Source organism: Ochotona curzoniae, unplaced genomic scaffold (genome assembly GCF_017591425.1).
Source record: "Ochotona curzoniae isolate NIBS_2020 unplaced genomic scaffold, NIBS_Ocur_1.0 scaffold_2476, whole genome shotgun sequence".
Taxonomy (NCBI): Eukaryota; Metazoa; Chordata; class Mammalia; order Lagomorpha; family Ochotonidae; genus Ochotona; species Ochotona curzoniae.
The window spans coordinates 12,152,899-12,179,737 of record NW_024467095.1 but is presented as its reverse complement, the minus strand read 5'-3'; the positions used below and the strand labels follow the sequence as shown (position 1 = coordinate 12,179,737).

Here is a 26,839-nt window from a genome sequence, read left to right as displayed (position 1 = left end):
GCAGCACATGGGACTCTGCGTGGTGCACGAGCTGGGTTGATATGCAGCCCAGGCTGTGTTGGACAAGGTGGTGGACCCCAGAACAGAAGGAAGTGGGGAGTGGCTTTTCTCTGTCAGTGGGATGACCATCACCCAGGACTCCTCAACCCATTTCTCCTGGCACAACCGTGGCCTCACCTCATTACAAGATGGCCCGAAGGAATGCAGGTCATTGCAGCCACAGGGCTCACAGCCAGTGCCACTGGCCAGCTGCCAGGTGTTGGGTGCACAGTGGTCACAGTTCTGTCCCACCACGTTCGGGAGGCACGGGCACTGGCCAGTGCCTTTGTCGCACTGGCAGTTGGAGCCATTGCAGTGCTCCTGCATGGTGCCTAGGTAGTTGCAGACACATTCTGGAAAAGAAAAGGCAGTGGGGTCTTTCTTACAAAACATCACTTCACGACAAGCAGGGCACCCGCCTGAATCAGCTGCTGCCAAATGGCTGAGATCTCTGCTCTCCAGACTCCAACCCCGACCCGCCAAGCACTCAGCCAGCAATGCCAGGAATCTCCAACAATTCACCCTTTAGCAGCTTCCACCACCCAATTGTGGCATCTCCCCCAGCACAACCCACTCACACTGTGCAGTCTGTCTAGATGTGGTTTCCAAATACAGAGGCTCCACAAGCTGCTGGTAAAGCATTTGCAAATGGGAGATTTAACTGGAAATCATCAAAAGCAATGCCTGTGGGAACTGAGGGATCTGATTCCCAGCTCTTGCCAGGACATGGCACACAGCAGGTAGCAGCAGCCTGGTAAGCTACGGCTTGCAGGAATCTGGTCTTGCTGGTCCCCACATTCCACACATGCATGTTTGCATCAAGGCAGCCCGGGCCCCCTGGGGCTGGGTTGCTCCCACAGCAACAGCAGCAATACTGGTTGATCCTGACACAATGTCAGAAATAAGTCTGCAAGAGAGAGAGGCCTGAGAGATGTGATGTCTCTCTCATCCCTCATCTGTAAGGTTCTAGCCACCAGGGACTTTAGAAAAACAGGTATTTATGATCTCTTCAGTACCAGCCAAATTGGCAGGGGCACGGGCATAACAACATCAAAACGCCCCATGGGTTGGCATTTATGAGGATGACAAAGCCACTAAGATTCCCTTCTGGTTCTCTGCTGGCACGGAGCCACCTCCCATCTATACACTTGCTACCATAAAATGAGTATGTCAAGAAAAAAAAAAAAAACGCTGTCTCATTTCTCTGTTGCTCACAGGTGAAACCGCATGGCTTTGAACCAGCAAATGTACTAGGACAATCACTGTATGAAGACCACGCCCCCAAGCGCAGGCGCATCTTACTTCTGCAGTCCTGCCGGAGAGCGTCTCCATAGTAGCCGAAGCGACACAACTCACAATGGTCCCCTTCAGTGTGGTACAAGCACTTGAGGCACTGTCCCGTCTCCTTGTCACAGGCTTCTGGGTCTGTTGTGTCAATGTTGTGGTGGCACTGGCAGGGCTGGCATGACCCACCCACGTCTGAGGGATTCCCAAAGTACCCGGAGGCACAGTCGTCGCACCTGGAGCCTGGGGCACAACAGAACCAAGCCCAAAGGTTTCAGCTGAGAGACAAAACTCTCACCTGGGTGCCACCTCTACCACCATCACCACCAAGGCACCGCAGAGCACCCAATGACCACATCTGAAGGGGAGGGAGCAGGCTTTTAGCAAGGAACAGGAAGAGAGTATTTTGTTGTCTCTCTCGCATGGCTACCATTGCCTACAAGGCCACGAATAAGTATTAAGTTTCCAACATACAGCATCTCAGCTTGTGAGGACATAGGGTAGAACTTAGTAACCAACCAAAATTGTTAAACCCAGCTTAATCCTAAAATCTGGACCCAAGGACCATCATATAAATAACCCAGCGTGGAGAGACGCCTAGCCTGTGGGCCGTATAATGCCTCACTGTATAAAACCCATAACATCATTTGGTCTGACCCTGCCTAGGGAACTGAAGGCAAGACTCAAAATTTCATTGAGTCTATAGCAAGCTAAGTTTTCAGTTGTAATTACGTGTGGCCTCTAAATGATGCTGTTAATGATGCTCATGGCAGGATAGAGGCCCCACCACCCTTGAAGTCACTGCTCCCGAGTGAATATCCCGAAAAAAAAATTTTTTTTCAATGTTAATTTCCCTGCAAAATCCTGACATTTTGGGGCCAGCACGCCAGAGACACCAGCATTCTCTATGGGCACTGGTTGGAGTCCCAGTTGCTCCACTTCCAATTCACACCCTTCTGAAGGCTTGGGAAAAGCAGCAGGGGGTGGCCTGGTTCCTAGCTTTGGGCTGGCCCAGTGCTGGCCACTGCAACCATCGGGGTGACCAGCAAATGGAATCTCTCTCTGTGACTCTGACTTTCCAATAAACAAAGCAATCTTTCCACAAAAAGAAATCCTGAAATTTTACACAAAAAACATTGGCTCCACTATGCATAAGCATAACAAACATTTGAAATAGTGGTGTCAAGGATAAAATAAAAAAGGAACCGACTTCTTCAATCAGCTAAGTTCATTTAGTGCCGACAGATGGTATGAAGACACTACACGGTGAACAGATTCAGCTCTGAAAGACTCTGCTGCCTGTTAATATTCCAGATGTTACTCTTGTAACATTGATGTTCAATTTGAGAAGCAGAGAGACAGAATAACAGAAAGAGAACTCCCATCTGCTGCTCTGTCCTCCACAAGCTGACAGGGATGGTCAGGGGTGGAGCCAGAGTTAGGAACCCAGTGCTGATCTCCCAAGCAAGGAGCAGGGTCCCAGCCCCTGGAACCATCACTGCTGTCTTCCGGCATTGGTGGGAAGCTGGGGCCAGGAATTAAACCCATGTGCACCAACATGGGATGTGGCCATCCTGACCAGCATCTCAACACCCAGGCTACTCTCCCATCCACCCAAGATGTGATTCGCTTCCTTCTGCCTACCTCACTGCTTTGGAGTGCCTCTGCTGGGAGTTGGAAAGGAAAGAATAAAATGCAAATTCATCTTTCCACTTAATCGCAAGGTGTTTCACGGGTGTTTATTTAGGGATCTAAATGCTCTGTGTCATACCATCACTATCCCAGAAAGGCCCAAGGATGGACTCTGCCTGGACAAGCCAAATGGGAAGCACAAATACCTGTATGTCAGAGTCCCCTGACTTTTAATGAAAGAACGATATGGGAGATAAACTGGTTTCCGCCTCACCTCATTTTTTTTCCTCATTAAGTGCGCACGTGACTTACCAATATATCCCTGTTCACAAACACAAGCAAGCTGTAAAGTAACAGGATCCTGGTAACAGCTTCCAGCAAACTGGCGGCCACTGCCTGGGCCATCTGGGCAAGGACACGGGCGGCAGTGATCTCCCGACCCGATGATGGGGTCGCCATAGTAACCAGCCACGCACCTGCATCCATCACAGAAGAGAACAAGTTGTGACCCACAGTCGTACAAAACTTGTTTCACAAAAAATGTAATAGAAACTGTTCTGAGAACCTTCCCCCCTCCATTCTGCATGTCTCCACATGGAAGAAATCCTACTGGAGCAGCAGTTCTCAGCTCTTAGCTCTGATTGGACTCACCCTGGTAGCCTGGTGAGATCAGGTTGTCGGTCTCCTCCTATGGGTGTCTGATTCAGGCAGCCCCAGGTACAGCCCTTACACTGCTAATGTGGGGATCACATTCGCAGCCCACTGCATTAACTCAGTCTCCCCTGGCCCCTCTCTCACAGCATCCCACACAACACCAACATATCCCTTGAAACATATTTGTGTCCCATTTGCTGCTGCCTCCTTGCAATCAGGAGTCTGTCTCTGTAGGCATGGCACAGAGTTGCCTGACTCAGCCTGGGAGGGGAAGCTGGTAGCTGGGCCTATAGAGGTCAGAGCCTGAAGGCCATGTGCTGCAATCCAACCTCTACCAGTAAGAACCAAGGCCAACTGACCCAGAAGTTACGTAGCCGGACTCTCTACCCATCTCCTTTGTTCCAAGCTTGGGCTGGGATGAGGGATGTTATTTATTCACTGCAAATCCAAAAGGTCTATCCCTTTGTCCTTAGGGGTTAGGAGTGGTTGGAAGTTATATGATTTGTAAAACCCACACTCTGCTCAATCATGAGCCTGGATTTGAATTCAACGTCCTGGTTTTCAGCAAGGAATTCTTTTCTTAAGTCATGTTGAATATGTCCAGGAGAACAGGAATTGAGCTACTATTTCTTTTTTAATTTTCTGTATTCTAAGATTCTGAAGGAATTTTGGAGATTATCAATCCAGCCTAATTACCTAGCTTTGAAAAAACTGGATACTGCAACTTATTCATGGATCTAAGGTCAGAAATGAGCCTGAAACTCAGGTCTAGTGATCTCCAGTTTGCTCATTTTTCATGTTTCTTGTTGTTGTTATTGTTGGTGGTGGTGGTGATGATGGTGATGGCAGTGGTGGTGATGGTGGTGATGGTGGTGGTGATGTTTTTGTGAAACTGAGGTTGGGTATTTTTAAAGAGGGAAAAGAAAGAAACATAAGAGAAAAGCTCTCATGAAGACATGAATCATTGACTTGATCAGACATACGAGTAACCTAAGAACATATTTGGTAATTCTGTGTGGGAAGCGTCAACACGGATGAAGTAACTTTGTGCAAGGATTGCTCCGAGAGTTTCCGTGAGACTTTTCTGGGTGAAATAAATCCTAAGACATCACAGCAGACACGGAGTGCTCATTTCCTGCCTCCCACTTGCCCACCCTCACCCCACTTCTTCCTCTTGGGAACCATCTGGGCAGAGTTCCATTATAAATTTATGAACCTGAAACCGTGATCCCCCTGCCATGAAGAAAAGAGCTCAAAGTGAGAAACCAGCTCAAACCGCACCGGAGTTCCCAAGACTTCAGCAAAGTGCTCCTACTTCTGCACCTGTTCCTATTGTCCTCTAAGAAAGCAAAATCCTCTACCAATAAAATACAAAGTCCATCCTGGACTCTCACAGGATGCTCACAGTGATTCCACAGCGTGTCCGTGCAATCAGCCTTGAGGATTGCCCCCTGTGCCGTGTTCTTCTCTCCCATGCCACTCTCTTCTCATTGTTAATCTCATTTTCTCACCTGCTCCTTTTATACTCTGTCTTGCTTCAAGAGAATAATCATGCAAAATGTTTGGCAGCCAGCAGAAGATGACACCCATGGGCTAACTTCCTCTTTCCTTGTATGACTGCTACCTTTTTTTTTTTCCAAATCCATTTTGTGGTTGGAAGGGATAACACTTATCAAAAGCAGGACCTTTTGATATCAGGACTTCTGAATTCCTGAATCCCACTCTAGCATCAAGCTTTGATGTTGGCCGCCATGTGTGCCATCATACTCAGAGCTGATAGCAATTCAGTTGTCACTGATAATTCCTCTGCAGCACTTTCCAACATGTGCCCTGAGGGCCTTTTAAAAGTAAAATCCGATATACAATGGGTGGGTATTAGAGGAGAGAAAATTTACTGGCGTAGAACAAAGTAGAGACTATTAACCTTGCCCCCAAGAGGATTCTAACAGTTAAGTCTGCATTTCTTAACGAGCAATGAATAGTTGAAGCCAGTATGTTATTTTTTCCAGTGGACTATATCCATCAAGCTGGGTCATTAATGTCACTGGAAGCACATCCTATTGTCCTGTATCCACTTATCTACTACAGTGATTTACAGCCATAATAATTATTCGACTAACACACATTAACGGGAGATCTCATCTAGTGGTGCACATTTAACATGGTCTCCTGGAAACAGCAGTTGCATAAGTGTTTTTGGAAAACAAAGGATTGAAGTGACTAATCCCATTTGCATCTGATGTCTGCTATGACCCACATCAGGCATGAAGATTTCGCAACTCCCATTCCAGGCCAGAATTTGCAGACACAGAAATGATTTCTAAACATATCTAAGGTGGGCTCCAGAACGGATGCCCACGGGGGAGGGTTCCTGTTGGTTTTCATTGCATGCCCTATCCCAGCACCAGAATAGCACCTTGCAACATGGAAGGCGTAAAATAAACACGTCCAGGATAAATCAATGAGTTCCTAGAAGATACTGAGGTCATCGGCACGAGCCAGGGAGAGGCTGGTGGAAATGAATTCTGTTCTTTGTCTACGATGCTGTCTGCATCGTTCTCCTTGCTCTTGAGATGCAGTGCCCACGTACCTTTCACAGTTGTGACCTGTGGTGTAGTCCTGGCAGCCCAGGCACTGCCCCGTCACCGAGTCACAGTCATCCGCATGCCCATTGCATTGGCAGGGCTGGCAGGCAGGAAAGCCCCAGTACCCAGGTAAACATCGGTCACACTGCCGTGCATATACCCCGTGAAAACATTGGCACTGGCCCGTGATGGCATCACAGAAGGCATTGACCGATCCTTGCAGGTGGCACTCACAAGCTGCAGAAAAAGCAAAATGAGAAAAAGTCCCTTGAGAAACTCATTAGCAGCAGACACATCCCTTTCAGAAGCACCCTGGGTACCAGCTAAGCAGCGCTCATCGGCTCCGGACACCAACTTTGACAACAGTGCATCACCACCTTGGAAGCTCCAGGGCCCAGCCAACTCCAGGCAGTGGATTCTCAACGAACACCTACTGTGCTTCCCAGGTACCTACGTTTGCATCCGCTGGGGCCAAAGCCAAAGGTTCCTGGGGCACATCTGTCACAGGTTCGTCCCACCACATTTGGCCGACACTCACACTGGCCTCCGTTGGGGTCACATACGGAACTCAAGGAGCCCTGAGGGTTACATTCACAAGCTGTAGGGTAGAAAGAGGGCAGAACCTGAGATGGGAGTAGAGGACTACTCAGCACGTCCCGCCTGCCTCCTGCTCATCCACTGCCCTGCCTCCAGCTCTCCCAGTCCTTTCTGTTCTATGGATGTCAACTTTTTCAAAATCCCAGTTTAAAATGCCATTCCTGTGACGGGTGGGAGGGAAGAAATGCAAGGAGGTGGCAGGGATGGGAGGGTGACAGATCAAAGCAACTTCTTCTACGCTAAAGGTCTTTATGGTTTTTATCTCCGGCCTCCAAAGCTCAAATATCACAGAACATTAGCCTCAAGGCCCTGTGACCTTCAGGGCTGGCACTGACCTTTGAAAGAAAAACAAATAAATTTTTTTAGCTACTGGATGCTTCTCTGATCCTATCCCAACTCCCCCCACTGCCTCCAGAAGTGTAGCATCCTCCTAGATCACCCCCTGGGTTTCTGTAAGGTGCATCTTTCTTGCATATCCTGTAGTCAGTGACACTCATTTGTTAAAATGTCAGTGAGAAACAAAAGGACCAAGCACACTATTTGCTTGATGTACTATAACACAATACGACATATACCCCAGGGCACCTTGGGAGCTAAACCCAGCCGTTAGGGCGACCCCTACGCCACACCTACCCAGGCCGGTCTGGTGTAGCAGGGCTGAAATGCTAAAAATGATGTTTCTGCAAACGTCCGTCATGGGCGTTTTCACGACACTACGGCTGTTCTCCAGGCAGCGGTACCTCTGGAAGGTCTCCCAGGCACTGCTGGTCACCACTCCATCGCCTGACCCTCCCACGGTGAAGATGTCCAGCGACCGGCAGTAGGGCATGAGAACAAGCTGTGAAGGACAGAGAAACAGTGACACATCCTAAAGCAGAGCCCACACCCCTGGGGAAGCAGGCGAGGACAGGCCAAAATCTCAAATACTTCTTTCACTTGGACCCAAGAAATCACACTCATTCTGTCCTTGGATATTATTAGGAAAGACAAATTTTAATTGATTTTATAGAGCTTGATAGTTTTGAACTACAATTTAAAACTTTTTTTTAAAAATGCCTTTGTTTCTTGAACATTTATTTTACTTGAAAGAATTAGAGAGACAGAGAGAGTGAGAGAGACAGAGAGATCTTCAATCCACTGGTTCACTCTCAAAACAGCCAAAATGGCAGGAGCTGGGCTGCGAGAAGTGGGGAGCCAGGCACTCCCTCCGGAACTCTCACACGGGTGTGGGAGCCCCTGGAGCCGTCCTCCGCTGCGTTCCCAGGCCACAAGCAGGGAGCTAGATCAGAAGTGGAACAACCAGATGCATACCAGCACCCACGTGAGATGCTTGCAGGCAGAGGATTCCCACTTTGCCACTGCTCCAGCTCCAAGAAAATTTCTTTGAGAGGAAGAGAGAATAAGCAGGTGTCCCACTAGTTCCACATCCACTAGTTCACTGCCCATTGGCCTGTACTGGCTGGGGATGGGCCAAGGTTGAAGCTGGCAATGTGATCAAGGTCTCCTATGTGGGGGCCATGAACCCAATCATGTGAAGCATCACCACTGCCTCGCCAGGTCTACATTAACAGGATGCTTAAATCGGAAGTCAAAGTGAAGCATCAGGCCCAGGCACTCCATTCTGGGACACAGGTGTCTCAACTGCCGTCTTACCTGGAGGCTAAGTTAACCTCTGCAGTGCTAGGTGAGGGCGTTTCTTCTTTTTAAAAAGAAGGATTTCCGAAGTACCCTTTCCTGTAGAGTGTACTTTTATACACAAAAGTAACCTTGGAGGCAAGAAAGAACGATTCTGCTTGACTGCTGGCCATTCTCCCTTGCTGTGGTTTGGATGTGGTCTGTTAGTGCCCTGAGTGTTCCTCTTGCAAGCTGGGTTCCCCATGTGGTGGCGCTGGAAGGCAGCAGAACCTTGAAGAGGCAGGGCCTGCTAGCAGGTGATGCATTACAGGCTCATCAACCTGACAGCATTAACGTGCTTCCTGTGGAACCTAGTTTATCTGAAGTAGTGGTTTTAAAGGGGTGAGCATGACTTCTCTCTGCTTTCTATCGTCCAGTCTCAACATTTGACTTCTTTCACAAGCCTTTCTGCCAAGGGAGTGAACCAGCACCAGATACGGTGCCATTGGTGTTAGCTCCTGAAACATGTGGCTACCTAAGTCACTTTCTTGGGTACCTTTCCCAGCCTCCAGTAATTTTTAGAGCAAGGGAAAATGGGTGCACAACCAGTCCAGCCTGAGGAAGCAGCTGCACCTTTGGGCCGTGGCTCTTGGACACACATGCGAGATGACACTTACAGAATCGATGAGTGTGTACGGGCTGTCCACACCACTGTCGGAGGAGGTGTACTGTGGCAGCTCCAGCCTCACAGTGTAGTTCATGCCCTTCTCAAAGCACACGGGGCGAGGGAGGACCACATATCTGCCCCCAAGCAAGAGACAAAAACAAGTGTCAGCCTTTAAAGATACAAAGACTAACATGGAAAACAAGAGTTCTAAGCAGGACCATCGGCACCTGGTTCTGCAAGTATTCCTCACCCACCCCAAGAAATGAGAAAAACCCGACACTGCATTTTCGTCCCGCTGGGCTGCACACCGCTGTCACACTGACCTTGAGCCGGGTGATAACGACACCACCTGGTTGTCATCATCCGGAACAGTGTTCCCGCAGCGGCTGCTGGCTGGAATCTTTCCAGGTCGCTGCACGGTGATGACAGCCTTTTCCCAGTGGTCGGGCAGCTGGAAGAAAATAACCAAACACACTGAAAGACTAAGCGCAGCCATCTACCGTGCCTGCTGTTCCTGGAGGCTTTTCCCAGCCGATCATCAGCCAAGGTTAAAGACGGAAAAATGCAGTCATCGCCCCCTTTGCCCTTCATCGTTTCCTCCTCTGCTTTTGCCCTTGTCCCAGCCTTTCTCGCTTCTCCTTCCCAACTAATCTCTTTGCCTCTTCCCAGCATCGCTTTCTGCCTACTTTACAACAGCTCAGATTATAACAAGGCCCAGCTGAAGGTCCTCTGATGGTTGCTTGTGAACATGGAGAGCGTATGTCTGCAGAGATGCCACCAACCCAACATCCTGCCCTAGCTATGGGAAACAAGTTTCCCCAGAGAATCTCTGCTCAGCTTACACTGCTCCTTACTTCTGCTTCTGTCTGTTTATCCAAGTCCCCTCTAAGCCTTAAGGTGAAGATCTGAATTTCCCTGGGACATCTTGGCAGACCTCACTTCTGTCTTTCAGGACCGTCTGCACCTCTGCTGCCACTTGTTCACCTTACGTCTTTCTCTACAGTGAGGGGCCTATGACTGGGTCCCTGGGCAGCCAGACGAAGGCAAGAAGGAAAGGAGGGGTCTGGAGGCATTCTCATGAGCTATTCTAATCAATCAGCATTTGACAAATCGATTCATGAAAAATGAAAGTTTTCCATGGCAGAGCTGATATTTTGGGATCACTCAAAATTCTGATGCAAGTTTTAGGGCTCATGTAAGTAGAAATACCCATTAGAAACAGTAGTTTTCTACCATAACACTCCCCTACACACACACAGACACACACAATCCAGTGAGAGGTTCTTTTACCTGGGGCTCATAGCGAATTAAGATGTCATACTCCATAGAATACGGTATGTTGTCAATGAAAAACTCCAAATAAGCTCCTTCAGGCACTCGGACGAAGCCAGCTCCAGTCCAGGAGGGAGTGCGGTCCTGGATATACAGCCGCTCCACTATGCTAACTCCCTGGGCACAGGGGAGAGACATCATGCTTTATTTCAAATGGAAGACACTGACATTCAACAGCCAAAGAAACCTGAGGTTACCCAGCAATTCCAAAGTATGGCTACCCGACACTTAACAGTTACACTGACTCCACTAGATTGTGAAGTTTTGATATACATTAGGAAATTCAGTTCTTTTTTTTTTAAAGGTTTTTTTTGCTTAGTTTTGTTTTAAAGACTTATTTACTTCTTTGAAAGGTAGAATTACAGAAAGAAAGAGACAGACATGGGAGATGGCGGGAAGGGAGAGAGAAGAGAGAGGTTTTCCATCTGCTGGTTCACTCCTAAAATGGCCACGACAGCTAGGGTTTGGCCAGGCCACAGCCAGGAGCCAGGAGCTCCAACAGGATCTCCCCTGTGGGTTGTGTGGGACCAGGTACTTGGGCTGTGTTCTGATGCTTTCCCATGCACATTAGCAGAGAGCTGGATTGGAAGAGGAGCATCTGAGACTCGAACCAGCAACCACATGGGATGCTGGCATTACAGGTAGTGGCTATGTCACAATGCCAGGTCCGTTCCTTTTAGTATTTCAGGCTTTAAAACAAAAAAACATGTGTTATTTATTTTCATTTTATTTTAAAGGCAGTCAGGAGGAAAAAATCAGAGATCTTCCTTCCCCTAACATATGCCCCAGATGCCCCTGACAGCTGCAGTTGGGCTGAAAGTTCAAGCAAACAAGAATTCAATCCAGCTCTCCCACGTGGACGGCAAGGGAATTAGCTATTGAAGACATCACTGCTGCCTCCCAGGGTAGGCATTAGCATGAAGCTGTAATGATGAGTAGAGTCAGGGATCAATGCCAGTCACTCCGATACGGGACGTGGGCATCCTAAGAGGCGCATCACCACATCAGACACCTGCTCCCTTTCCATTGTTGGAGACCGTGGGTGGCATAGCCAGGGGAATAGGTAAAAGGGGAGGGAAGAGGACACCCCAAATGCTGTTTTAAACAAATCCAGGAGTGATGAGATTCTCTACAAGGCGGTCCGATAGCTAGTGGATTGCTTCGTCTCTCACTGGCATTAGTTTCAAACTCCGAGTACAAACGAAAAAACTTGAGTTGCCTAGGAGGGCTCACTACTGACGAGTTAATTCTGATACTTAATAGAATGACAGATGCAATCGGTCATCTCCAAAGATAGTTGCTATCATTAACATCAATAACACCAACAGAAGGATGAAGAAAAGCTTTCTCATAAAGTTCCTTAAACCAACCAAAAATCTCATGGTCAATGCCCCTAAGCCTGTGAGTCAGTCCTGGCTGGAAACATGACCGCTCTCAGCAGGTAGTCCCAGGCCTTGTTCTGTGCTCCCTGGCGAACACTACCAAAAATGCTTCCTACCTGACCCTTCTCCAAGTGTGAGTGTGTGCCCCCTTACCAGTCAGCCCAGCACGCCCCTACTTACCGGGCCCAGATTGCCCTCCTCTGCCTCGTAGATGTAATGATCCAACGTGGTAAAGTAGTATCCGGACTCCACTTCGTTGCACTGACGTCCGATCATGTGGGGCCGACACGAGCACTGGCCTGACTCTGGAGAGCAACTGCAAGGAACAGGAGGTGAGCTGTGGCTACCACAGACCTAAACTAGCCACTGCCACAGTTCCATGTGCACCATCAAACATCCCACGGAGAGGCAGACTAAGGGTCTTCAAAACGTTCGTAGGAATGCAAGGGAAAAAAAATCACACTTGATAGGAAGTTGTGTATCTTCGAGCCCATTTTTTTTCCATGACCTTCTTGAAGTATATCTATGCAAAAGTTTCTCAGTTGCTTCACAAAATACACACACAAGTGTCTGGACAGAACAGTGCCCGTGAACTGATCCCGACTCCAGAGCATTAGAGCGGGACCTGCCCGTGACCTGTTCTCTCAAGCTTCATCCCACCTCCTGCCCTCTCTTCACTTATGTGCAATCCAACATTGCGCTGACGCAGACATCCTTAAATTCCCCATGTTCATCTCCTCTATCTTCTGCTTTATTTCCAACTATGCCTCCTTTTTCTGGGCCGTGAATCCGAAAGATACCCCAGAAGGACATCTCCTATCTGATCATCATAGACTCCAACTCCATGGCTCTCCAGTGACAGCCCACAAGGCCCACATTCTCTTCCACAATGAAGACATGCTCACCAACGAAATCCCAATAGATCAGGATGCACACATTACTGCCCAGTTGATATCCTCACAAACATGACCAAATCCTGCAGGTTCATCTCCCTGCTCCTTCTAACTGTGCTCTGCCGAGCATTAGTGACAGTGTTCTAACTGGTATCCTCATTGCCAGGCTGAGATTTTTCCCAAGCCAAAATGTGATCTTTTCTGCAACTGCCCACGTGGCCTGACATGCCAATCATAACATCCCTGGGCATAAATGAACTTGGAAGACAGACACACCAGGCTTTCTTCCATCTTGTCCTTCTGTCCTCTCCCCAGACTTATCCAACCATAATGGTAAACAATTATTTAGCATTACATATTTCTCAAATGTACTGCATGACTCAACTCCTTTCCCTTTGCTTATGCTAGTCCTGTAGCTTGGGATGTCCTCCTCTTCCCTCCCAGCCAAAATCCACCTGTCCTTCCAAAACTCAACACAAGCCTCAGTGCGGTGTGTCCTCACCACCACGCTGTCCCCAGAAAGCGACCTCCTTTCTCTTTCAGGCCACTGCCTTCCTGAAGGACACATGACTCTTTGTTATGTGTGTTTAACCTCTACAATTTAGCTGGTTTCATTGTACACATTCATTAAAGTTGAAGCAACAGGTCTTTAAACTCCATATGATTTGTCAAGCCTCACTTAGACCCCATCATTAAACCTTTGTGCTTCGTCCCCTCCTTCTACCATTTTCAAGTGGGCTTTCTCTGATCTTCACCGCTCCTTGTCTTTATTACTTTTATGCCACTGACTGCTTCCTTCCTTGCAACATGATTGTTAATAAATCTATCTGACTGGGCTGACGCAGTGGCTCCGCTACCTAATCCTCCACTGGCAGGCACCAGCCGCCCATTGGGATGCTGGTTGGAGCCCTGGCTGCTCCACTTCTGATCTACCCTCCTTCTGATGGTCTGGGAAAGCAATGGAAAATGGCCCAAGTCCTTGAGATCTTGCACCCACGTGAGAGACCAACAGAAGCTCCAAACTCCTGGCTTCAGACTGACCAGGCTCTGGCCACTGTGTACATCTGGAGTGCGCGCTAGCAGATACAAGATCTCTCTGTCTCTCCCTCTTTCTCTGTCACTCTGAATTTCAAGTAAAATAAGTCAATCTTTGAAAAAAAAAAACAATCTAACTGCAATCTCTGACCTTGCTGACCTCAGCTATGTAAGAGATGTATTCTAAATAAAGAATAAACGAATAGAAGATTTAACGTGCACAGCAAGCTACTAGCTGATACCACCTCGGCCCACAAGGCCTAGGGAGAAGCCGACATGAATTTCTTTCGTTCTTAGCCTGTGTTGGCCTTTTCCCGCAGTAGCACTATTTTATATGCAAAAGCAAGACCCAAAATACCTGTCACCATTAAAGGGGAAGCCATGCATTGCAATTTTTGCTTGAAATCTACTCTCCAAGTTCTTCCACTTTCCCCCTCATCCCAGAGCTTGCCTTAAGTAGTCAAGGCAAGCTGCAACTTACAGGCAGGTTTAACAGTCAGTGGCTGACTCACAATGTCCCCCAGTGCCCTGACACGGTCCGCTTCAAGTCTCCTCCTGCACATCCTGTCATTATCCTACAGGAAAATGAACTCTTAACATCCTAGCCAATTTCCCGGAACGCTGGTTTCCATTAAGACCTGGCCTCTCCTGCCAGACTCCACCCCAAAAAGCTATTCTCAGGATCTCAGCCGTAGGATGTTACAATATGGCCAAGAAGATCCTTCTTTCCTCCTCAGTGGGATGCTGACATCCAAATTATGAACCTCTACAGAGGAAAGTAACCAGAGCCTTTATGAGCAGTCATTGAAGAACAAGCAACTGAAGGTGGAGAGACAGAGTTCAGTGGGCTTGATTGGGTCTTTTACCTGCAACACAAATGTGTAAGGAACATTAACCCAAACACCTGGTCACGGATACAAACCCAACCGCACGGCTTGGCTTTGTGCTTTACAACCTCAACAGCTGTCACTGAAAGCCATGGCTCCCAGCGCAGACTCGCCCAGGAAACCCACTTCCTGGGACTCTATCTGCCCCCGCTCAGGTGGACGTCACCCCGACAGCTCCTGGTCCACTCTCTGCTTCTGTATATCCCATTCAATTTCACTGGAACAGCCATATGCAGAGAAAACAGAATTTTATCTTTTCTCTATTACAAATAAATGAGAAAAATGTTAAAGGATCAAAAGCATCATTAATAACTACCCAATCTGCTAAACACTGACATACTCTCTGAAATTCTGATTACATAGAAGAGTTGGTGCTATACTGAGCAGCAACCAATATCATCTACTTTCTCTAGAGCAGCTTCACTCCCACCTCCACTCTCACCACGAGGCTGCTTTCTAATGGATTGAAGCTCCATTCTGCCATAACCTCAGGCCCCCCAACCAAGGTATCAACAAAGGGATGGCTCATCACTCAACGTGATGAGGAAAGTGTCTATCAACTTCAGCTCCAATTTTCAAAAGGACAAGAAATGTCTCCTTTATTTACTAAGCACCTACAAGGTTCACTGTGTTGGGTGTCTGGAAGATAAAAAGTAAGACACAATTGCCAATCAGAGAAACCATTGAAACACAGACAAGAATAAAATCAGGGCTGAAAGAGATGCAGAAGTCACATGTAATTCAAGCACCCAGGGAGATTTGGGGACTTTGGCCTAGGGTATAGACACTTTGCAAAAAGTGGGATATTTCAAGCTAGATATGAAAATCCCGAACAACAAAATCATTTAAGGATGCTGGTAAGGTGTTTATATTTTCCAATATTTTTTAAACATAAGCAGCATTTGCCCAGTAACCACTGCCATGGATTCTGATTCATTCATTACTGTAGGTAATCAACTAGGGAAAACTTCATTAACCTGGAGTCACAATACTTAGACAACTAGGTCTTTTTAATTATTCAGAACCTCAGATTAGATGTCAAGCTACTAGACATGCATCACACCAACGTTTGATTGCACTGCCAAACATTCATCTGGCTCAAACAAAACATCTTAAGGTACATTTCTGCTTTCAGTGCTTGTTGTACTTTTTATCCCTGGCCAAGGTAACTTTCAGATCACATTTGGAGACTGCTTCTTCTAAGAAGCACAGATGAGGCTACTTTAAAACGTCCATGGGAAAATCAAACTAAAAGGCAAGTTCAGGGTGTGCCCTTGGCACAATGATTAAAATTCTGCTTGAGACACCTGCACCCCTTTTAGAAGTGCCTGGGTTTGCATCTCGATGCATTCCCAATTCCAATTTCAGGCCGATACACATCCTGAGAGGTGGCAATGATGCTTAAGTCCCTGCAACCCATGTGGGGAGATCTGGCTTGAGCCCCCAGCTCCTGGCTTTGGCTGGGCCCAGCCCTGACTGTTGAAGGCATCTGATGAATGAAACTCTCCCTATTTCCCCTCTGTTTGTTCATCCTAACATTTATTTAATGCCCCCTGATGGACACAAGGCAAAAGGACCCTATGAAGTACAATATTCACAAGCGAAGAAACACATCCACTACACAGCCTAGCATTTCCCAATCACTGTCATCTATTATTACATGACCTCAGTAGCATCCACACTTCACAGGAGACCCTGCCCAAGGCACCACTCTAGAAAGGGGTTCTCAAGGATGAAAAAAAGCATTGAAGAGGTTCACCAGAAACCTTGGTGGGAGCCCAGACCACCATGCCTTCCTTCAAGCTATTTCCTCTGCTTCCTGAACTAGTGATCCCCCAAGGCCGTGCAGCTCATCCAGCATGCTGGCAAGTCACAGGGTCACCTGCACTACCAACTTCACTAAAAGTCTGTGTGTCATCAACTCTCTAGATGAACTTATTTCTGGTCTTCACAGACATTTGTAGGAGAGATCAGAGGGCAGGCTAGGGGCTGTGCGTGGGTGGAGACAGATTCAAGTGTGTGCGAAACAGGAAGAGAGGGAAGGCAGTGTGAAGCAACAGAGCCATGGAAGGCAAAAGAACAAGGGACATTCCTAAGTTTATTACATAATGGGGACAATTGCATAGTCCACTTGCAGCGGCGAATGGAGGACCTGGGGAATAATGACAGCTTTGAACAGAGCCATCAGACACTAACAGCAATCAGCAAGCAAGCGTTCTGGGAGTCACACAGGGGAAAACTGGGAAAGGGATTCCGTAAGCAGCCGGCTGAGTGCGTTTCTGAATGGCTTGTTATGGAATGATCTTTGCTTCCTCCCTGCTGGCGGTTTTCTAAGAACAGAAAGAAAGTTCAGAGGCTACACACTGTCCCCAGTGTGCTGCCGGCCCTGGAACAGAACACACCCAAACCAAGAGGCCAAGCAGAATGTGTTCTGCCTGAGACTGCAGTCCCCAGGGCAACCATGACGGCCTTGGGCAAGGGTCGCGGGTGCTGGCTCGATGAATTCGGCGAGTTCTCTCAGGGAGGAGTCGAGACCACAAGGACACAGCTGCCTAGTCTCTGGGCAGTCACTGACACTGCACCAGATGTTCTGAGTCCGAGCCAGGAACACAGAGCAAAACTCCTATTTCACTCAGAGCTGGCTAATTCAACTCCCACCAATCCGCCAATTTCCAGAACCTTCCAAACCATATACAAAAATGTGCCAAAATGTGTGTTACAATCCATTTTCAGTAGAACTTCGTGTCGCACATAGTCAAGGAACAACACTATGTTAAACTCACTAAAAATTGTCACATGTTAGTTTTCATTAGCGCAGTTGGTACATGCAAACAAAAAAAAAACAAGATTCCCTAGACAAGTCAAAATGAGAATCTGCCATCTGTCTGTTGTTAGATTGACAAAAAAAATTATGACCTGCAACTGATAAGGTGGAAAAGGCACTTGTACAACTGTTCGGTGGGAAAATGAAGTGGCACTACCTGTCTTGAACAGTCACATTTTCATTCCATCGTTGGTAACCTAGTCAACAGAGATACTAACATTCATCAACACAGATGTCTGGATACCCAGTTAAACATTTTCATAAGGATACCCACTGGAACATCTTTAAAATAGCAGCTGACCTTGTGCCACAGTGCGCTAAGCCACTGCCTGTAACAGCAGCATCACTCAACAGAGTGCCAACTTGAGCCTCCACTGCTCTGCTTCCAATCCATCTCCCTGTTAATGCTCTTGGGAAAGTAGTACAAGACAGTCCAAGAGCCTGGGTCCCTGCCTGTGTGGAGACCCCTACAGAGTTCCTGGCTCCTGGCTTAAACCTGGCCCTGTCCTGGCTATTTACGGAAGTGAACCAGCAAATGGAACATCTCTCTCTTTCTCTATTACTGTTTCAACTATAGGAATAAATATTTAAAATATATTCTAAACAAGGGCAAAAGAGAATAAGCTTTCAAAGCTAACTACAAAATGGAAGATCTTTGAAAACACCCAGACTGTGGGCAGAAGTGGTTATCAGGTGTTCCAACCCAACACGGACTTAGCCTTCCATTCATTTGCCATCCATCCTATTTCTCTGAGAACCCACATCCCTCCTCCATGACCGAGTACAAAGACGGGAAGCCAGGCTCCACTCACCTGTTGTTTAAGGCACCCCCAAGGTCACAGTCGCAAGGTCGACATCCATCCAGATCATTGCTTAAGCCCCAGTGCTCCGGCTGTGGAACAAAAGATGTCACATCTGAAGGAGGGTTTCTGCAATTGCACAAGAGACTCTAGAAGCGAGTTCCAGCACGTCGTGGCTGTTCTGCCAACTGTTCCTTTCACCCGGCAGCCAGCCAACCAGAGGGTGCAGTACTCTGAAGGAAACCCATGCTGCGGGTCACAGCAAGGGGAGGCGTCACCGGTCAAGCACTCAGATTCGCTTCTCTGCCCCACAGATAATCTACATGCACTAATTCACACTGCAGCAAGCAGGAGAGATGCTCATTTTCTTCACTGGAGTTCTGTGGGAAGGACGAGTCCCAGCAACTATTTGGCAGGTCTTTGAGCTCCCCCGGCCCTCCCCCAGGGTTGAGTGTGATGCAGCTCCCAGGAGGAGAGCCCCCTAAGGATTTGTCCATGTGGAGATGCAGAAGACACCTAAGACCGTTCTCACAGCTGAAAGCTGAGGAGCTCAGTGAGTCTAGGGGAATAACAGACATGGAAATCAAAGGAAAAGGGACAGGAGCTACACCAGGAAGATGAACTCTGCATCCCCTAAAATGAAGATAAAAACAGGCTCATAGACTTCTATCAGACTTCCTGAAATCTAACTTTAAAAATCCATGAGGGATATCTATCTATTTATCTAAATAAACATATTTAGGGGTCACACATCTAACTTGGGGACAACAGATCATCTGGATTATAAAACCAACAAAAGAACACTGTAAAAGACACACAATGATTTTCTTTAAAACACCCTCACTCTGAATCATCACTGTGAATCCTCCTATCTATTCCCTTCCACCTGCTGTCTCTCTGGGAGAAATTTTATCAATGCTTTTTTTTCTTTTAACACCTTAAGCCTTTCCTCAAGCTATTGTCACCTCCAATGGCAACCCAATATAAAATATAACACACTGCACCCAAATTTATTAAATTGTCTCCACAGTGGAGTGAGGCTTCCAGATCTTCTGCCAAGAGTCATCTGATGGATACATCTTTGTCCAGTGTTCTGATGATGTCATCAGTGGGATTCTTGGGTCCAAAGGCATGACATTTGTGCGGGCTACTGGGGCATCTCCAAAATGCTGTGTGGAGTCAACCTGATTCACATTTCTATAACTGGCATACTACATTAAAACCTCACTGATCATAACCATTACAATTTTTTTAAGTTTCATTAATTTTGCCAAAGTATTTCATTGTGGTTGTCTTTCATATTCCTTACATTGGTGCTCAACATTTTCTCAAGCTATTCACCTAATAATTCCCATCTGGGACTCTCCCACTCGTGTCTGTTAAGATCAGCACACGTGGTTGTTAGAACTCACAGTGCTGAAAAGCCTCCTCTACAAACCCACGTCCTGTTCACCAACTGCCCAGCCCATGCCACAAGGAGTCACCTACCAGACACTGGTCACAGCGCTGTCCCATCACCAGACGCTTACAGTAGCAGTACCCAGTCTCCGAGTCACAAGGATTCCCGCCAGGAATGGTTCCCAAAGGATTGCAAGCACAGGCTTAATGGAGACAAAGCAAGTCACAGTTGGGCTTCAGAATCGGCACGTAAAATGGGAGCCACGTACCTGGGACGCCTCCCCAAGCTTTTGATGAAATGCACTCACACTGACAACCAAACGGGTCTGTGGCGCTTAAGCCGTAGAAGCCTTCCTTGCAAACATCGCAGTGTTCCCCTTCTACGTAGGGTTTACACCGACACTGACCGGCAATGAGACCAGTAGCAAAGTCAGTGTAGCTGTCACAGATGCCTTCGTTCTGAGAACCAGCTGGATCACATGAACATTCTATAAAGAATGGAAAGTATCAGTGTAAAAGCAGCAGGAACGGTGTTGGGTCACTGCTTGACACACATTCCTTTCTACCGTCAAAACCTCACAGAAGTAGACTAAAGAAAGCTCAACTAATGAGTCAATTCCAATCTTGAACTCCCAGGCAGAAGTTAAATCAACAAGCCTGAGGTCCCTGCTCAAACATGGAACTCCACACAAGGATGTTAACTACTGACTATTCATGGTGTAAAGTCACCTGGGCTCAGTCCCACCCGGCGACACCTGCCAACTTACTTTCACAGACGTTAGGATCTCGGATGTCCCTCTCCGGGTGCTGGTAGTAGAAGGGTCTGCACTGCTCACAGTTGCGTCCCATGGTGTTGTGCTGACAGTCATCGCATACGCCCCCACTGACATTGCCGGTGGCCAGGTACACCGCCATGTCAAAGTGACACGAGCTGGAGTGCTCGTTGCAGTTGCACTCTGTGTGACAAGATCGACGTCAAGGGAAGCCTCATAGCTTGTCGTGTCAATGAAGGATGGCATTGATTGGGAAGGAAGCTCATTAAGTAAACTTGAGACTGAGTTCAGCCTGAACGAACAAGACGGCTTTCGTGGTGACAAAGGACACATCCACATATACCACAGGTTCAAGCCCTCCATCAGCACAGAAACTCTAAAAATGTGAACTTAATGAAATAAACTCACCTATCTGCCCGCCTTGTAAGAGAATGGAAGTATCCTTTGGATAAAGGACCCCTGAAGTTCACAACCACCAGGAAGGCTGCCAGCCCGCAGAGGAGGCCTTGGTGATCCACTCAGCATGGGAGTGGACACAAAGACCTTACTCCAAAGGACTTTCTGGTGGCAAGTTCCTAGGGAAGCCTGAATGGGGGCTCTGTTTTGGGGGACATGACCTCACTCCCCACTACTCATGCTGCCACACCAAGCCAAACCCTGTAGGAAGAATTCAAGTCCACCAGGCCTTCTTGGATGAGGTATTCAGCTTCCACTAGCCCACTCAGCATAAACTTGTTGGCCCAACCCATCATCCTAGTCTCCCATTCCACCATGCACATGAATGGTGCTAGTTTTCCCACAACAGAGCTGACCCAGCATGGGCCTCTATGCTTGAGTTCTCCCACCTGCCTGCCTTGCAGGAGGACACCGTGCAGAGGGGCTTGTGTCTTACACATGGATGGATGCATTCCTGGTACCCTCCATGGTACTGCTCCTAGCACAGTGGCATTCAAGCCAGTGTCATTTCCCAACAGTCACAAAACATTCTCATAGCCTGTACTTCACACTATTCTCCTTGTCTGAACCCCTTCCCACCTTCCTCTCTCCATCTGCCTTCTCTACCCAAACAGCCTTGAACAGTCATCCAGAGATGACTGGATTCTAACAGACTTGCCAAGTCTGGACCACTCTAGATCTCACTGATGTCTGAATTTCTAGAAAAGTCCTTCCCAGAGCGGGGACTGAGGCAGGTGTGTTCTCTCAGGGCAGGATGGTTATCAGAATCACTGTGAGTGGGACGCAGGGCATGTGGGGGTTGACACCGTATTTCTGATGGTTGGATGGACTCAAGTGTGCCAGAGGCCACAGCTGGGCTGGCGTGGAAACAAGGGCAAAAGCTCTACTCTGTATTTCCTAGGCTTTAGTGATCTACAGTGTCCTATTTTCCTTTCATTCTCTCTCATGGCGCTCTTGCCTTACAAACATGTACAATGTCAAAGACAACATCCGAGTCTTCCACAGTAGTTACCACAGTCACTGTGACGGTGCCCCAATGGTTCAGCTTAACTAAATGGATAATTGCTAGATTCCTAAAAGTTAATATTGTGGAGGTAGGGAAGAAGAAGTTAACTTTTCTCCCTTCTGCAAAAAACAGTCTTTTATAGCACCCCCAATCAGAATGCAGAGATCAGATTCCAAACTTTTGCAAAACATCCCAGTGATGGAGACTTACTTTTGCAGGCATTGCTGTTTCGACCTTCGGCAGGTCTCCACGGTAAGTCATGGTAGAAATCCATGCACAGCTCACAGTTCAGGCCCTTGGTGTTATGCCTGCACATGCAGTGGCCATGCACCTTGAACATCATAATCATGAGAAAGCAAAGTCAGAGATGCGGATGGCCAAATGTTCTCCACAATCCTTGCAAACAGAAATCCCTTTTCATCATGAACCTGCCACAGTGTTTCTCCCGCCCCCGGAACCCTACTCTTGCTGGTGGCTAAATCCCCCAAAATTCAGAAAAGCTCCCATCCTAAAACTGTCAATAAACTATAATGAATCTGTGAAAAGTTAATTAAAAATTAATTTTTTTCAAGAAACTTAATGTACCAAGATACCCATTAATGGTTTGTTATCTAGGGAAAAACCAGGAAGAATAGAATTAGTTACTGAAGTTTTTTTTTTTTTAAGTTACTGAAGAGTTTTTAAAATATTCATTGTATTAGAAAGCTACAAAAGCTATAAGCTCACACACACAGCCTGGACACAAATTCACACACTATAGGGTTTTACTACTAGAGCAGATAGGCAGCCATTTTAAATTTTTGTTTGCATTTTTCTTTTGCTGTAGGCATAGCACTTAATTTTGAAATCTCATTTTGTTTCAGTAAAAAGTAACCATTTTTTTCCTCCAAGAAATTATAAACTCTTACATTCACTCAATGAAAGGCCCACGACACGCCATCTTGTGCATTATGCCACCCTGGGTCCTGCTGAAGACCCTGAAGCTATAAATTCAGCCCACAGCAGGTGAATGTCCTCGGGTACTTCACTGGGAGTTCGTAATAGCTCTGAATTCAAGAACAGGACCAACAGGTCCAGCCTCACCCCTGTGCCAGCAGTGCAGCTCCCAGAAGACCCAAGGCTGATGTTACACAACCCAAAGCACAGCTCTAAAGCACACAGGGCAGGAGCATGCGGGGCAGAAGCCACAGCGCCATGCACTACGTGACCCACACTGCACCTCAGCTTAGTTCCATTGCAGATGACACATCATCTTCCTGGCATCCTCTGAGACCAGTAGCAATCACATTGGAGGACTGCTTCCTACCGTTGAGGCTCCGTGGAAAACCCAGCTTTCTCATGCACTGTGACTTTTCATGAAAGCGTAGAGAAGGCAGTGGTTTTAAAAGAGCTAAAAACAGTCCCAGCTACATCTTCTGTGATAAGGACTGTGACTGTTTGAGATGGCAAACAGCAGAAAGGCCAAGCACACCATTCACCAACCGTGAAGGTCCACAGAGACCCCGGGGCAGTGGCAGGAGGGTAAGATGGAGTCCCCTCCACCTGCTACTCATTGGTTTGGGGTTCTCTGGCAAACGGCTCAGGGTCCCTGGCCTCTTTTCTCATGGTGAAAGCATTTGGGTGACTAACAGCCGCGCCTAGCTGTAAAATCCTCAAGCTCTCTAAGAAGTCTCCTAAAGGACTCAGTGCAGTAGCCTAACAGTTAAAGTTCTCAACTTGCACATGCGGGGATCCCATATGGGCGCTGGTTCTAATCCCAATGGCCCTGCTTCCCATCTAGCTTCCTGCTTTGTGGCCTGGGAAAACAGTCAAGCACGGCCCAAAGCCTTGGGACCCTGCACCTGCATGGGGAGACCCAGAGGAAGCTTCTGGCTCCTGACTTCAAATTGGCTCCGTTCTGGCCATTGCGGTCAATTGAGGTGAATCAGCAGACAGAAGATTTTCCTCTCTGTATATCTGACTTCTCTACCAGATTAGAATAGACTATCCTAATTTTCTCTATCCATTTGGCAAATCAACCAAGTTTTTTGACTGAATCAACCTATTTTTGGATCCAAGTTTGCAAATACAAGCTGAACGTGGAAAAGGAAGCAAACTCTATTTGACCCCAACTTCTTACACAGGCTGGGGCTTACAAGTTCTGCCTTCTTTGGACTGGGATCAATTTATGCCTCCTAGCCTAAAGACTGAATGCTTGTGGTTTTTAATCTTCCCTAATACAAAGGCAGATCCAACTGTTATTTAGACAACCTGTTCCTCTTTGTTGACTAAACTATTAACTTTAGCAACAACCTGCAGTAACAAGTTCCAAAAAACTCATTCAGTGGCCTTAAAATGAGCAACCCATATCTTCTCACAGTCCCAGAAACTCTCTAAAGACAAAACCAGCATTGAACCAGCTATATGGTACAATGGGCCAAATGTGAATCTAGAAAACTCAAAAGTCTTGGCAAACGAATGGAAAAGGTTTGAGTCGAGCCTGGCGGCAGTTTGCACGTCAGAGTCCCGCTCCCCTCCCACCCCACCGAGCAGGAAGAAGTGCACGTGCTCCCTTACCATTCCTTCCACTTCCTCGTTGAATCCATCCACAGGGGCACACTCACTGGCATGGCCGTAGCAGAAGCAGTTTCCTCGAACTACCATGTCATAGACAGCGTAGTAGTACTTCTCTCTGATCTCCATTCTGGAATCCAGAAGGTTATCTCCCAAAGTATGCAGTTTCACAAACTTGATTCTCAAGTTGGTGATTTTCAACAGATCTGTGAAGGTCGCCGAGAAGAGCAAAAGTTGGATCACATCAGAATTGCTTCATGAGGACACAGTATCATACCTCCCACTCCCACCACCGAGAGGAACCCTGGAATGAAGCTTAGCGGAATGGGGCAGCTGTCAGAAGCAGGAAGTCCCTGCCTTTTTACCAGCTGAACAGAAATCACTGCTCTGTGATGGCTTTGTCTACAGGCCAACATGTCAGGAAGTGTGAAAGTGGAGAAGTAAACTACAATTGCCAGAACCCAGTGATCTGCAGATTAATAAACCTTAAAAGACACAAACAATTCTTAGCACATGGCGATCTCAAGTTTTGCAATCACATCTGGTTCCCACAATTAGCATCAGTCCCCAAATCAGAAACTCCCATTCAAGCAGTAAAGGTTCACCCAAGCCTTCCAATTTGCATCATGAGAGGGTAGATAGGGGTGTGTGTATATATATATATAGGTTTAGTTTACGGAGGGAAAATACTACGTGAAGTTTCTCACCATTCCATTTAAGTCCAAGTTATGAAAATGGATTTAGCAGCACAAACTGCAATCCAGACAGAGTATCTCAAGTTTGGGGTTTTTGTTGTTGTTGTTTTGAAAAGACTGATTTATTTTTACTGGAAAAGAAGGCAGATTTACAGAGAGAAGGAGAGATAGAGACTTCTTCATCTGCCACTTCACTCCCCAAATAGCCTCAATGGCCAGAGCTGAGCTGATCCAAAGCCAGGATCCAGAAACTTCTTCCAGGTCTCCCACACGGATGCAGGGTCCCAAGACTTTGGGCTGTCCTCTGCTGCTTTTCCAGGCCATAAGCAGGAAACTGGATGAAAGTAGAGCAGCTAGGACATGAACTGGTGCCTCTATGGGATGCTGGCACTTCCAGGTAGAGGATTAGTCAGTGGAGCATCACCTGCACAACTTTTTAAATGACATGTTGGTTTATACTGTTCTGGTTTTTGCTGTACAAAACTCTTCCACAGATCAACATAATCAGTGGCACACAGTGACAACATAATATAGTGACAATATAATCAGTATAACATATATTATCCATATAATATAGTGACATCAGAATAAAGAAGGTTAATATTGAGAGATGGGGGCAAATTTTTTTTAATTGCGATTTACTTCTAAGTCAATTTTTTAAAAACTTTTTCCTACCCCTTCCTAAATCTGTAGACCTAAGCGTATTACGGAACAGGCTATTAATGGCAACGTATTGCAACTGGATAAACTGAGGGCCCTTCAACCTTCTCCACCGGCGTTCACATTCATTGCCATGCTGTTCCCGCTCACGGGCATCCCAGGAGGCTGCTGAGCCCACACACTTGGACTAAGGTGAGTGCTGCAGCCCTTTAGGCTTAGCCTCCTCAGCACCACTTTGATTTATGCTGAAGCACTCTTACGACCGTGTCACCCCAGACCAAACGCTAGCAGCCGCAAATACTTTCAAAGCCCAGTGCGATTCTGAATAGCTAATAGAGTATACAGACCACAATCCACACTACAGAAATAGCTGTGGATGTAAGGGGAAATGCATGGGCTAAACTCAACACAGACCCCGTGGTCCTGCTTAGCTCAAAGGCATCGTGAATGCCAACACTTCGTCCAGCACAAAGCCTCCTGCCCCCGAAGGAGCACAAGCGTCTATTGACAAGAGGCCAAACACCAGGCACCAAGAGCAGCTGGAGGATTTAGCCGCCCTTGAACTGATCTTTGTGGAAATCTCAGAAGAGCAAATATGCTCCGCCTTCCCCCACCCCTCACCCAAACTCCTGCCATATTTTTTTTTTAACAGTAACAAGGCCTTGCACCAACAGCTGCTTCAAGAGGCAGACCGCTTCTGAAGTGAGTCCCCGAGGTCTCGAGCATAGCAACAACCAAAGACACAATGTTCCCTTGAATAGCAAGGGACTGCAAAGCTACCCCGGGTGCTTCCATAGCACAGCAGCAGATCGGATGCTATTTGACAGAAGGCGAGGGCTTTATGATTGGACGGGCCACACATCCCCTAGTCCCCGATGTCCTCCAGAAAGGGGCAGATGACAAAGTCTTTTAGGGACTTGGGAGGTGCTGGCTTGGAAGCCTAGGTGGGCATTTTTCTCTGCTGGATTTTGGATTCTAAGGCCTCACAGCTCTCTTACAAATGAGCCCTGGGTTCAACATGCCATTCAGTAATTAGTACACAGGAGAATAGATGAGTAAATTACAGGCCAGAG

The 26,839-nt window shown here is 47.2% G+C and overlaps 1 protein-coding gene across 1 annotated transcript in view; it reads right to left on the bottom strand.

Annotated features, from left to right (window-relative positions):
* The window catches only part of LAMB1 (laminin subunit beta 1), a 59,927-nt gene that overhangs the window by 18,535 nt on the left and 14,553 nt on the right, over positions 1–26,839 (bottom strand). Inside the window, exons 7-22 of the mRNA XM_041002338.1 lie at positions 24,415–24,617; positions 22,069–22,189; positions 20,391–20,579; positions 19,932–20,111; positions 19,714–19,826; positions 18,238–18,317; positions 11,967–12,102; positions 10,363–10,521; positions 9,396–9,523; positions 9,083–9,206; positions 7,425–7,629; positions 6,649–6,792; positions 6,200–6,431; positions 3,268–3,431; positions 1,342–1,566; positions 178–392 (exon numbers count right to left, since the gene is read on the bottom strand). Coding sequence (XP_040858272.1) covers positions 178–392; positions 1,342–1,566; positions 3,268–3,431; positions 6,200–6,431; positions 6,649–6,792; positions 7,425–7,629; positions 9,083–9,206; positions 9,396–9,523; positions 10,363–10,521; positions 11,967–12,102; positions 18,238–18,317; positions 19,714–19,826; positions 19,932–20,111; positions 20,391–20,579; positions 22,069–22,189; positions 24,415–24,617 — 2,618 coding nt within the window. The remainder of the gene's footprint in view (positions 1–177; positions 393–1,341; positions 1,567–3,267; positions 3,432–6,199; positions 6,432–6,648; positions 6,793–7,424; positions 7,630–9,082; positions 9,207–9,395; positions 9,524–10,362; positions 10,522–11,966; positions 12,103–18,237; positions 18,318–19,713; positions 19,827–19,931; positions 20,112–20,390; positions 20,580–22,068; positions 22,190–24,414; positions 24,618–26,839) is intronic.